The following is a 13,669-nucleotide window of genomic DNA, read 5'->3' on the forward strand; positions in this document are numbered from 1 at the left end:
TGGGCACAGTGCCTGGACACCTACCGTCCTCATGCAGAGATCACCAGGCTGTTAGAGGCCCTTTAGAGCAGACACCATACTGGGTGACACCCTGGCCCCTGTGTGTGTCCCCTCAATGGCTGCAAGACTGCCCAGTGTCCCCAGTCCCTGGCCAAACCCTGCCTTCCCCAGCTCTAACACAATGCTGCAGGATGCTTGTCACCTCTTCATACATTTTTCCCACACCATGAGGCTGGAAAAGCCCCCCCGAGGCTGGAAAAGCCAGTGAGCAGCACCAGAGCAGGCAGCCTCTCACTGCAGGCAGCAGCTGTGCCGGCTGGGAGAAAGGCGAGATGCTGCATCACATTACAGCAAAAAAGGCAGCTGCCCCCGGGGTGAAGAGTGTCTCTGTCCATCCTAGGCATGGCCTCGGAGCCCCCCTCTCCAGATCCTTGCATGGGAACAGCCCCTGGCATAAAGGGAGCTTAACAGCATGAAGCCTCAGCTCCTGCACCTGCACAAAAGGGAAAAATTGTCCCCAGTCCCCCTGGTCCCCTGCCCAGCCCCAGGGTATCAGTGCTGTGGAGGCAGCAGCAAGCCCCGCTGCAGGGCTGGGGGGCTCAGGCCATGGTGTTGGGCTGTGCTGTCTTTCCCAGGGAAAGGGAGAAGCTGGAGGGGGGCATTTTTCGCAGCAGCACCCCAAGCTGTGGCTGCCAGGCAGTTTGGGTAGGGGCCTGGGCTGCTGGCAAGGACAGACAGGGCAAGGTGGGTTCACAGCCCTGCACTTGTGGCACATCTCAGCTCCGGGACCAGCTGTTTTCTGCTCAAAAAACTTTAAGTTACTCCTCGAGCTGTTGCCCATCCCCTCTGAGCCATCCCTGGCTGCCACTGCACCCACTCCTGGCAGCCACCGTGTCAGCAAGAGCCCTCAGCAAACACTCACCGGCACTGGTGGCTCCTCGAGGGCCAGCGGCTGGCGGGGGGCCAGGCAATGTCACCCCACAGAAAACCCCTTGTCCCTGCCCCAGCCCGCCTGCCACAATGCCTGGGGCTCTGCAAGGTTTCCCTGAGGGCCGAGAGGAGCAGCTCCAAGGTCCCCAGGGTCCTGGCCGCCATACTCCCTCCCTGCCTACTCGTGTGGCTCCAGCCCATGGCAGTGGCCCCGTCCTGTCCCCATCGGTGCAGGATAAGGGAGCTTGATTCTGGGGCACACGGCCAGGCTGGAATCCAGCCTGCACAGGATGAACCTCACATATAGCACTGTGAGACTCCCATCCTCGGGCAATACTGGCCCACTCCACCCCCAGGATCACCCCAAAACACCTGTGAGCTGAAAGCCCTGCTCCCCACTTCTCCTATCACCACCACTAGTGGGGAATCGTGATGCCCCCATTAATGACCCCATAAACCGCACAACCCCACAGAGCTCCCTGCACCACAACCACCCACCTCACCAGCAACCCTGTCCACCAAAAACCACTTTGGGGGACCTGGGGACTGTCAGGAGGGGATGTCGTGCTCCCGGCCTCACCTTGACGTCCTGCTCGAGGCTGTGGATGAGCTCGCCGTCCACCTGGCCTGTCTGTGCCACGCGCAGGCTGCGGCGCTCGGCCTTGCGCAGCCGGTACTGCAGGATGCGGCAGGTCTTGCTGGCCTGGTCCAGCTGCTGCCGGAGCTCCTGCAGCTGGTAGACGTCCTCCTCCATGTAGACATCCCTCATCTCCAGCATCTCGGCACGCAGCTCCTCAATCTCATCCTGCAGGGAGACGAGCATTAGAGGGAACATACCCCCCAGGCTGCTTTTTGCTCTTCTCCCCCTGGGACACCTCCTTACCATAGCTCCCCTGCCCTCCTCCATCCCATGAGCCATTTTCACAGACTTCAAACCCCCTGGGTCAAGCCCCATCCTTGCAGGAAAAGGGCTCAGAGTCAGCTGGGCACCATCACCCACTGCTGAGCCAGCCGCCTGGGGAGGGGGGGACAGCCAACATGGGCGCCTATAAATATTTGCGGTAAAAGAAAGAGGAAGGTGGGGGAGGGAGTGGAGCTGCAGGAGCAGCACAGGCAGCAGCCGCGGCGAGAAAAATGTAGGTCGTCTTTGGAAAAGATGTGTCAGGGAGGCAGGCGAGGGAAGGAGGAGATGGCAGGCAAAGACAGGGGAGGCAACACAGGGACATGAGCAAGATGCCACCAGTGCTGGGGATCAGGGGCTGCCCCCTGTTTTGCCACCAAGCAGCAATTGTCGAGCTGGGTCCCCCCTTCTACCCCCTCCTGGTCTTATCAGCTCTCAGGGTGACAAATGTCCCTGCCCAGCAGAGCCTCTGGCATGGGGCTGCATCATCACTGTCACAGCAGGGCCAGGGGTGACATCCTGCTGGCACCAGCGCCAACACAAAGCCTCCTCCACAACTGCTGTGGGATCCCCTGCAACAGCCACAGCCCCAGGGCCACTTCTCCATCCAGCACAGAGCTACGGCACCGGTGATGCTCAGAGACCGTCCCCTCTAGTCCCTGGGGACCCACACAGGCGGCGCTGCCCAAAGCTCTTTTCACATCCCCACAAGCATAATCTCAACTCAAATCTTCCAAGCAAATGCTCCAGCCGTTGCACCGGCTGTTCTCCTCCTCAACAAGACCTGGTGGACCTGGCACGCTCCTGGGAGGGGATCAAGCAGCTGTTTTCCTGCCAACCCCCCCCCCCACCAAACACCTTCCATCGCTGCCAAATGCAACTGCCACTTGAGAGGTGAGGGGCTCATGCTGCTGCCTTGCACGGCGGCACAGCCCAGGGAGGGACGAGATGAGGACCGGGCACAGGCAGTGGGGAGGCACACCCCCCATTCACTCCAGGCAGAAGGGGACAGGATCCCTCTGCCCCCGACACCGCCCGTGACAGTGACCCACAGCCTGGGACAGCAGCACCGTGCCGGCTCTGCCAGGCGCTGGCACACTCACCGCCACACTCGCCCGGCCCGGACAAAGCCCCAGCTGCAAGAATTCCCCCGAAAGGCGAAGCTGAGCCCGGGGAGGGGGGGCGGCAGCTGTGGGGACAAGTCACAGTCGCTCACTGTTGGCTTTAAACACTACATGACAAATAAGGAACGTCAATTAGACAATTCCGGATTATCTCCCAGCCCAGGCTGCTGGAGCCTGGTGGCACCACAGCCACCAGTGTCCTGCTGCCCTCCGCTGCTCTGCTTCATGCTGGGGGGTCCCGAGCACAAGAGCTGGGCAGAAACAGCCCCGAGACACCGAGACGGGCAGCGGGGCGTCACAGGGACACCCGGCTGAGCTGCTCCAGGGACAGCCAGAGACTGTCCTGTGAAGAGGCATCACTGCAGGCACATTTCAGAAACACCCCCCAACATCTCAGTTATGAAACCCCCAGGGATGAACTGCACGTGCTGCTGGCCAGCCCCAGCATCATCTGTGATGCACCACAGGGTGATGAACCCGATGGAAACCCACTGCCAGCACTGCCCACCCCACACGGCAGTGCCACGGCCATGGGGACACCAGCAAAACTCCTGCAAGCCAAACCAGCCCGGGGAGCTGGTTTATGGGATCTAGTCCTTGGGAGCTTTCATGGGAAAAAATGCATTATGCATTGCAGGTGAGCAGGCACTCTGCAACGGGGTGGTGGAAAACAACTTTTCACCACCAAATTCGTATGAATCATGGCTTGAATAGAATTGCAAAGAAATAAAGGGATGCCTGCATCCTGCTCCAGCACTCACCACACCGGCTCCCGTTTGCCATGTGGCTTACCCAGGCAGCAGCCAGGCAGGGCAGGGAGCCGGGACCTTGGAAAAAAACCAACCAAACCTTACATTTGCTGGAAGGAAGCCTGGGCTTGCCATGCTAAGAGCTCCTGCTTGTTTATACCTTGGGTTGTAGCAACCCTTAGTTTAAGGGGAGGCTGTGTCCAGCACGAGCTGCTGCCTGGACAAAGCCTGGTGGCACTGCCCTGAGCTGCTCCTTCGCAGGGTGCTCCCCCGGGGAGCAGGACTAGGGGAGGGTTGCAGCAGGGCTGGCACTGGGGGGAGGGCCGAGAAAGTGGTGCCTCCCTTCGCTCCAGTGGCAGGAATCCACCGCACCCTGTAAGGCCAATAAACCCTTTGAGTGGCCACAGCCTGGAAGCTGTCGTCTCTCCGAGCTTGCCCCTTGGAGGCAAGCCGTGCCGCTAAGACATAGTAACTGGATTAGGATCAGAGAGCAAAAAAAATGCCAGCAAACTGGAAGAGAGCTTAGGGTGGCAAACCTGACTGCCTCCGTGGCCAGGCTGCGGGCAGAAGAGCCCCGCGGTGCATGGAGGCCCTCTGAGCACTTCGGGGGCCCGTGACGGCCACTGAGCCTCACCCTTTGCATCTGCACCTTTTCTGGAGTTGATGCCCATCTTTGCAAATTCAAAGCAAAAAAGATCCAGTTAGATAAAGGGGAGAGCAGAGCCAGGAACGGAGAGAAACATCCTAGAAACTTCCCAAATTCGGGGCTGGTGTTGTGAGCACGAAGCACCATAAGCAACACTAAATAACAGGTGAAACAGAGATAAGGTGGGCAACACTGAGGGTGAGATAAATGACTTCCTTCCACCATGACCATACCCATGGGCTGCTCTCCACCTCCATCCTCTAGGATTTTCTTTTCATCTGCTGCTGCATCCCTGCTCACCCCATTCCTGTAACAGCAAAGTTTTCATGGGTTTTTATGCCAGAACTCACTTCTCTTGGAAAAGACACTGGGGATCTGCAGTGCACAGAGACTTTGCAATGCACAAGGGACAACAACGTGCACAAGAAAATACCCCACTTGTGTTTGGAGGAGCCAGGCTATGCCTGATGGAGGAACCTGAGAGACAACATACACCTTCAAGCTTCACCGAGCAAACCTCAGAGACATTGTCTCTCCCTGGGGAGATTATTAAAAGAAACAAAGAAGCAGTAAGGTGGGATGCAAACTGCCTGGTTCCAGCTTAGAAAAAAACCCCATCCATTTTCTGAGCAGGAGAAGGTAACAGCTACAGCGGTGTCCATACATCTGCTTGCAGGACATCAGCTCCTCCAGTAAGGGCAAGACCTGGAAGGGGCTGAGTTCTAGAGTGATGGCTCTGAGCAATGGCATGGCAGGAGGGGGACCAGTGGAGATGGCAGAGCACACCTCAAAATGCAGATGAGATCCCTCACAGATTGTAGCAGCAGAGTTAAACCCTTGGACCTCCTGCCCAAGGGGAGTTAAACACTGGCTTAGGCACCTCCAAGAACGCAGCAAGCTCAGACCAGACCAGGGGACTCGCGCTGTGCAACGCTGGCAGCTCCTCAGCAGGATCCACTATCTTTTAGAAGCAGAAAGCACCAGTGGATACAAAACAGGATCATGCAAATAATGACATGGCTGGCTGTTGTGCTGCTGACAGCACATACACCCTCAGCTTTGGCAGCCCCAGGCTCTGGGGCGCAGCCAAGCAGCAGCCGCCTGCCCGCGGGGGACAGGCAGCTCTCCGGGGCACACAGCCCTGCCTGCATTCACAGCCTCCATCCGCACCCCCAAACCTCAGCACAAGATGCTAAGGAGGAGAAAGGGTGGAAGCTGCCTGTAGGTTTTGCATCGATGCCTTTGTGCGGAGCTCGGGGCCGCGCTGGCAGCGGGTGTGCCTGCGGGAGAGCCTGCAATCCCCCCGTGCAAAACCAGGGATTACCATCCAGGAGCAACAAGCACCGCTTCCTCTGAGATTACAGGACAAAAGCAGCAGCTTTCAATTAACTCTGAGCCCCCGCCAGACAGAAGAGGGAATTATGCTAGAATTTGCTAGGGAAAAAATAAAATCAGAGGGGATTTCTAAAAGAAATTGCCCCAGGTGCCTAGGCATGTTCCCTGCCAGCAAGGGGATCCCAGCAAATGCAGCTCACCCTGAGCCCAGGCTGGGGTGCAATGGGTCGAAGGATGGGTAAGGCACACCTGTGTGCTACACACGGGGGCTTCCTTGGGTGCATTAACAGCAGCTCTAGCCCAGCTCCGACAGTAAACATCAGCCATCCTTCCCTCCATGTCATGCTGGAGCTCGGTGCAGCAGCCTGCGCACTGAGTGCTGCCCCTGGCCAAGCACACCAGCTCCTGCTTGGCAGAGAGCACGGCACGTCAGCGAGGGAAAAATCAACATTTCTCAGCTTTACACCTGCCCCCATAAATTAACAGGCAAACAGCTGGGGGCTCTTTGCAGCCCAACCAATGTCGTGCAGCAATCCCAAAAGGCAAGAGGCTGCAAAGGCCCAGGGTGGCTGCTGGTGGGGTGACACACGGCAGAGCTCTGTGCCCCAGCTCTGCCTGTGGTTACCGGACCCCCAGGCACGGTCCCTGCCCATGGCTGGGCAGGATCTGAGCAGCAGCAGAGCTGGGACCCAGTGCCAACCAGGATGCCCCAACGCAACCCCCAGGTCCCCTACAGAGCCCCCGGTGCCCCTGCAGGATGCTCTCAGCGAGCCCTCACTGGTGGCATGCACCAGTCCCCAGCTGCCTTGGAGGAAACGAGGCACCCACCCACCCTACGGGTTTCTCCACAGAGCTGGGAAACATACACAAACCCCGAGGGACGCAGGGCAACACGGGGCAGGCAGGACTGCGCTGCCAGCGTTACGTGGCTCCCACCTAAGCCCCTTCCCATGGAGAGGAGAGGGTTTGCAGGCATCCCCTCCCCTCACTCCAAACCCTCTCCCGTGCCCACTCTTTGTCTGCCTGTCCCTCCACAGCTGCTGCCGTATCGCATCTCACATTTTCCAGCCCGCTGAGCAGGGCCAGGAGCTGCTCTCCATCGCACGGCTCAGCAACAGCGAGACGGGGTGAGGACACCCGAGATGCCTCCTCCCCTGCGGGGTTGCCAACCCGCACGTGAGAAACAACCCTTTTTGGGGAAATGCTTGAAATAGCCCATAAATGGGGGGTCACAGCAGGTGCACACACCCAAGAGCAGGGACAAGAGGAGACACCAGCCTACCCGGTACACCCAGAGCAGGAGGAGGAAGGCAGAGCCTTGCACAAATCTGTGTTGCAAAGAGAAATGGGTGAAGCGTACTTAAATATGTACATTTTATTATGGCAGCTGAGGAAAGATGCAACGTGAGTTGGCACTGCTACAGAGGGCTGCGATGTGCTCTGCTGGGAAGCTCCAAATTCCAGCGTGCATCACACAGGCGTAGTAGCACCACGCACGTCTGGCCCATGCCAAAACGCTGCCAGAACCCTCCCACCCACAAAACCCCTCGTTTCTCTTTAAAAACACACCAGGTTTTAGATGGCTCTGATGAATAAATAAAAAAATCCACATTCATTTGCAGCAGTTTGGGTGAGTCCTAGGAAATAAGTCACCTCTGATAAGTCTGATTCATCCATACCCAAGGGAGGGGAGTTGCCAAGGCCAGGGGCCACCTCCACAGGGTCCCTGCATGCTGCTCTCTGACCTGGGCTGCATGGCAGGGTGGGTGATGCTGACCACTTAGGTTAGGGCTTTATTTTTGTTGTAAGGCCCCAAATACCCAAATTTTTAGCGGAGATGACACAAGCCAACACACTGCTGCAGCCCAGCACAGCCTTCCACTCCCTGCTGGAGAAACAGGGCAAATCTTCCATCTTTTTTTGGAGCACAAGGGGTGTGTGTGTCTGGCTGTGGCTTCTGCCCAGCTGGATCCAGGGTACCACTCCCTTGAGCCTCCTGCTCAAGTGTCGGGAGAAGCAAGCTGCAACACCAAAACATGGCTATAAGCAGGATGCACGTGCCAGGGAGGTGTGAGCAGAGGGACTCGTGCACTGCCATGAATGCACATAGAGGACGTTGTGGCGATGAAGGGAGGATGCCACCAGCAACCCCATGGCGCTTCTTGGTGCACGCCTCTGGCAGCTCTCCACTCTCCCTGCTGCTCCTGGTCAGGGGATTTCGGTTGCCACCCCTCATGGCAGGTAAAATACTCACACCCCACACGCCTGCAGCTTGTCGGGAAGATCACGTGGAAATGGAGGAACCAATTGCTCAGTCTGCAGGAACAGCAGCGTTTGCACACGTGTTCTTGGAAACCAGAGGGGCCTCATCTGTATTTTTCCAGCTCTCAGTAAATCAAAGCCCTTAAGCTCTTGCTGCTAATTCTGGCAGGAGTTTGGGACACCAGCTGTGAACCAGGGCTTTGCTAATGGACAAAGGGCCTGATCAAGCATCTTTGAGCGCATCACCCAACACCTAGCTCCCACCTCGTAGCTATGAACCTGACGTATTTACAAACTTTGGCACCAGTGGTTGAGAGCTGGCCTGATTTCCAACCTGTGACATCCAAAGAGCAGCCAGCGAGACACTGTACCTACCCCTGAGCCCCCCAGCAGGTGACTGCACAAGCATCTCATCCACAGCTCCACCCTGAAGAAGAACAGAGGGTGCAAAATGCCTGCAGTCCACTGGGACATGGCGCCTGGTGGGTGTCTGTGCCCACCCCGCAGCAGGCAGTGCATGCCAAGGTGCATCAGGTCGATGTGTAACCGGAGGCAGAATGCTCTGTGCCCCTGAACCCATGCAGCACATCTGCCCTGACTTCACCACGCACCCTAAACCTGGCAGCCACACTGTACACCCGGAAAAAGGCCTCGGGGAGCACGGGAAGCAGTGGAAAGATGGAAGGTGGAAAATCTCCCCAGGGTCTGGCAGTGTCAGCAGGCACAGAGGGCAGTGGTGAGCTCCCCATCCTGTGCCAGGCCGAGCTCTGCCCAGCTGTGTGGGGTCAGGCCGTACCATACTGTGTCCCAGGATGCCAAACCAGGTTGAGCCAACCCGTCATGCTCAACATGCCAAGCTGGGCTAAGCACAGCTGTGCCACGCTGAGCTGTGCCTTGCCTACCCATGCCAAGCTGGGGCCATGTTAGGCTTGGCCATGCTGCACCCGTCTATGCCATGCCAGGGCTGGCCATGCCCAGCTGGCCCACACTGCGCCAACACGCGCCCTGTGCCAAAGCATGCCACGTTATGCTGAGCCAAGCAGCGCCCAGCCATGCCACACCATGCTGGACCATGCCCAGCTGGGCCTTGCTGTGCTGAGACAGGCCAGGTCTTGGGCCCAGCCAGGACATGCTGTGCCAAGCTGAGCTTTGCTCTATGTCCAGTTGGGCCATGCCAGGCTTAGGCAAGCCGTGCCATACATTCAGCCATGGCACACTATGCTGAGCTTAGCCAAGCCCAGCCATAGCATGCCAGTCCATCCCCAGCTGGGCCATGCTACGCTGAGCTGAGCCCAGCTAAACTGTACCAGGCCATGTTCAGTGATGCTGTGCTGGGCTGAGCCATGCCAATCCCTGCATGCATCCATGCCATGCTGTGCTGCCCAGCTGAGCCAGGCCAGGCTACGCTCAGTGATATCATGGTAGGCTGAGCCGAGTTGAGCTGTGCCCTGCGCACAGCCATGCCCAGGGATGCTGCGCTGTGCCACGCTGTACCTGGGGGTGCTATTGCCCTGGGATGCTGTGCCATACTGAGCCACTCCATGCCCAGGGATGCCACACCGTGCCACACCACGCCCTGGAATGCTGCGTTGTGTGCAGGGATGCCGAGCCCTACTGACCCAAGGCCTGGGATGCCACGCTCTGTCACGTTATTGCCCAGGGACGCTGTGTCACGCTGAGCCATGCCCAGGGATGCCACACCGTGACAACCCTTGCCCTGGGATGCTAAGCCATGCTGACCCAGGGCCTGGGATGCTGTATTGTGCCCAGGGATGCTAAGCCATGCTGACCCTTGCCCTGGGATGCCACACCGTGCCATGCTACAGCCAGGGATGCTGTGCCGTGCCGAGCCATGCCATGCCAGGGACGGTGAACGACTCTACAGCCAGGGATGCTGAGCCTTGCCAACACATGTGCTGGGTGCCACACTGTGCCCCGCTACTGCCCCGGGATGCGGTGCCACGCGGAGCCGTGCCCGGGGACGCCACGCCGCTGTGCCCACCTTGAGATAGTCGTTCTCAGAGCGCAGGTCCTCCAGCTCACGGAGCAGCCCGTCGGTGCTGGCGTCCAGCAGCTCCTCGGTGAGGTCGGAGAAGGCGAGCGAGGTGCTGAGCTGCAGGCGGCTGCTGGCCATGGAGGCGGCCGAGGGCTCCTCGGGCAGCGGCGAGGCCTCCCCGGCCGAGGGCGGCGGCGGCGGGGCGCTGCCCGGGGACTCGCCGTCGCTGCCGCTGAGCCCCAGCTCCAGCGAGAGCAGCTTCGCCTCCTCCGAGGCGCTGCAGTCCGACACCTCGGAGCTGCTATCGGTCAGGCTGGCCGCCGGCCCCGCCCCGGGCACCGCTCCCGGCCCCGGTCCCGGTCCCGGCCCCGGCCCCGGTCCGGGTCCCGGCCGCCGCGCCCCGGCCGCCGCCGTCTCCGCCCCGCGGCACCGCCCCTTCGCCCGCGCCGCGCCGCGCCCCGCCGGCCCCTTCCCGCCGGCCCGGGCCGCCGCCGCCGCCGCCCGCTTCTCGGGGCGCCCCTCCTTGCCGCCGCCCGCCCGCCGCGGGTGCGGGTGCGGGTGCGAGTGCGGGCCGCCCGCCGCCAGCCGCGGGGCCGCGCCTGGGTGTCCCCCGCCGCCGCCGCGCCGGCTCTTGGCCAGCGACCAGCCGGGCACCTCCTTGGGGCGGGCGGGCGACGGCGCCCGCTGCGGCTTCTTCTTCTTCTCCGGGAGCGGCGGCGGCGGCGGCGGCACGGGGGGGCCCTGCTCCGCCGGCGCGGCCTCCATGTCCCGCTGCGCTGCGCTGGGCTCGGCCCCGGCTGCGGCTGCGGCTGCGGCCCCGGCTCCGCCCGCCCCGCCGCCGGGCGGGGACGCGCGCGGGCGGCGAACAAAAGGCGGCGGGGGGGGGCGGGGGGGGAGCGGAGCGGAGGAGGGGGGGGGCGGCCGTGCTGGCGGCAACAGCGACCCCTCCGCCCGCTCAGCGCCGCGCCGCACCCCCCCGGCCCGCGCTGCGGGACCCCGGGGCAGCCCCGACCGGGGGGCACCCCCGTGGGTAAGGGGACCCCCGGGCATCTTCCGCGGCGCGGGGCCGGGGCGAGTCGCCTGGGGAGCGCAGGTTCCCCCCAGCGCGCCCCTGGGGACAGGGGTCCCCTCGTGTGTCCCCGGCGGTGCAGGGCGCTGGGGCACCCCTGGAGGGGAAGGGTCCCCCAAGGCAGGTTGGGGGAAGGGGGTCCCCAGGGTGTCCTCGGCAGTGCAGGTCCCCCGGGGGCAGCCTCGGCGGTGAGGGTCCGCTGTGGGTTAAGGGTCCCTGGGCCGCCCCCGCGGGAGGGGGTCCCCCAGGGCACCACTGTAAGGGCAGGGCGTCCTCGGAGGCAGGGTCCCCCATGTACCCCGTGGGTGGGTGGGAGGTCCCCGGGGCCCCTCTTGTGAGGATCCCAAGGCACCCCCATGGGTGGGGGTCCCCTGGAGCACCCCGCTATGCTGCCCAGTGCCGGCTCCAGCTGCTGGGGCACGCACAGCCCCGCACGGTGCCTCTGGAGGGGGGAAGCTGTCAGCCACCAGTGCCTGGGTGAGTGTGCTCCCACCCACCCGCCCGCGTCCCTCATACGTTAACAACCGGGCCCCAAACCCGCTGCCAGCATCCGAAAGCTGCATTTGAAAAATGCTCCTCCGTGCCTGCCCCCACGGCAGCACGGCTGGCTGCGGCCTCGCGGCGGGAAGCCGAGCTCCCCCGCCCGTGCAGGGCCCCCGTACCCCCGCGCTGCTCAGATCCGGCTTTACATGGTGGGCAACGCAACCCCAAGGCAACGGCTTCTTTTCCCCAGGGGCAAAAACCTGAGCCTGGCCGAGGTGCAGAGCCCACCGCACGTCTCAGTCGGCTTTTGCCGGAGATAAACACACCTGGGGTGCATTAGGGCATTGCTTGACACCCCTCTGCTCAACACACAGCCCCTGCCCTCCCTGGGGGAGCCTCCCCAGGCACTGGGCACCCTCTGGTTTAGGCTCTGCCCTAAACGAGCCGTGCACCCGACACAGGAAAATCAGGATTGTACAACAAACCCAGGCTTTCATTGCAGCTCCATGCTGCTCATGGCCTGAGCAAGCACTATAAATCGGATGGATGCCTCTGGCCACGGCTTGTTAAGCCTCTCCTGCAGCTTTGCAAATCCCTAGGTGGTGGTTCCAGTCGGTCAACAACTGATGGGTAGAATAAGGGACCCCAGAAGGGTGAGGGGGGCTCAGTGCCCTGGCCCCACATTGCAGCACAGCCACTGCACTGGGGACAAAGACCCCCCGGGCACTCCTGCCCCACCTAGGCTGAATCGCAGCCATGGATGCTCCATTTTCCAGGCTCTGGCATATCACCTGATTCCACGCCTTGTGGGGAAGCAGGCTGAGCTGTCACCGGTGCCATCCCACAGCCCAGGCACGAGGGATGGACAGAGGGCGGCACGGAGCTGCCTTTCCTTACGTGCTGCAGAGCAACACGTGCCCAGAGCTAACGGGAAGGCTGGTCTCCTCACGGGCCTCGCAGCATCATTAGCAAATTATGATTCAGTCCTGCTGCATGACTGCACATGCCCCTGCACGGGACGTCAGGCCCTGACCGATGAGTGCTGCGCTTATTAATGAAGATCATTATTTTTCCTCCGAGCAGTGGTTAATTGCATAAGACAAGGCACGCTGGGGGCTGCCCTCATGGAGCCACAAAGCCGCAGGGGAATAAGAGATGAAGGTAGCATGTCCCCAGCCTTGCCCTTGGGGGCAGCCCCCAGGATGCCATAAGGCACATGATGTGCCCCCAAAACTGCTCAGGGCTGGGCACTGAGTAAAATGTCTTTCCTGGAGAGCAGCCGCCTTCAGGGAAGCCCACTTCCCGGGTTCTGGCTGGTCTCTCACACAGTGCCTGGGGACTCATCCCTGTGCTCCCAGCCTGGCTCTGGCTTGTCCCCACTCCTGTCCAGGTGGCTTCAGGTTGCTACACCCCATGGTGGACATGAATCTCATCACAGTAGGGCGGGCATTCAGCAGTGCATGTGCATCCCATGCCAGGCGTGTTGTATCTCAGCACCTTTGCAGCACAGCTCACTGGCAACAGGCTTTGGAGACAGGCGAGGACTGAGCCAGCCCTGTTCTGGGACCGCTGCCTGGGGGACAACTGCTCAAAGGCAGAAACAGGTTTGGGGTGGAAGTGGGAGGGATGTTAACAGACCTCACAATATCCCCCGGGGCTGGAGGCAACACAGGCAGCCAGGTTTAGAGACGAGCCAGTGTTGCCCTGGGCCAGGCGTCCCTTGGCAAGGCCACCGAGATGCACTGGGGGACACAGAGCCCTCCATGGCCAGGGCCATGCCAACTGATCTCATTGATGGTCTGTTGTAGTGGCTGGTCTTGAACTAGTTGCTCCCAGGAGAATTATTCAATAAATTTGAATTAAATGCGGGCGGGCGGCTTTCTGAAGCCTCTGAAAGAAAAGCAATGAGCTTAACCAGCCCCCTGGGCCCTTGGGAGGTCTGGCCGGCAGCCAGCCGGAGCCAGGATTCGGCGCATCCCTGAGCAGCGAGAGGGAAAGGTCTGCTCATCGGCCTCTGCGCCGCTGGAGACAGGGCTTGGGCAAGACAGGAGTCCCCCCTGCCCTCCCGGGGCCACCAGGGCCTGAGGGACACAGGAGAGGTGGCCAGAGGGGACATCGCCCCGCTGCACCGCACCTGGTGGCTCCTGGCATAGGGACACTGACCCTGCAGATCC

The 13,669-nt window shown here is 61.2% G+C and overlaps 1 protein-coding gene across 2 annotated transcripts in view; it reads right to left on the reverse strand.

The window, feature by feature from the left end:
- The window catches only part of MTCL2 (microtubule crosslinking factor 2), a 28,193-nt gene extending 17,917 nt beyond the window's left edge, over window positions 1-10,276 (reverse strand). The window contains exons 1-2 of one of the 2 annotated variants that reach the window (XM_074920622.1): window positions 9,950-10,276; window positions 1,511-1,735 (exon numbers count right to left, since the gene is read on the reverse strand). In XM_074920622.1, coding sequence (XP_074776723.1) covers window positions 1,511-1,735; window positions 9,950-10,081 — 357 coding nt within the window. In that variant the 5' untranslated portion in view covers window positions 10,082-10,276. The remainder of the gene's footprint in view (window positions 1-1,510; window positions 1,736-9,949) is intronic. The other variant, XM_074920621.1, reaches the window with a different exon arrangement.
- Between the last annotated feature and the right edge of the window lie 3,393 nt (window positions 10,277-13,669).

Source organism: Athene noctua, chromosome 16 (assembly GCF_965140245.1).
Source record: "Athene noctua chromosome 16, bAthNoc1.hap1.1, whole genome shotgun sequence".
Taxonomy (NCBI): Eukaryota; Metazoa; Chordata; class Aves; order Strigiformes; family Strigidae; genus Athene; species Athene noctua.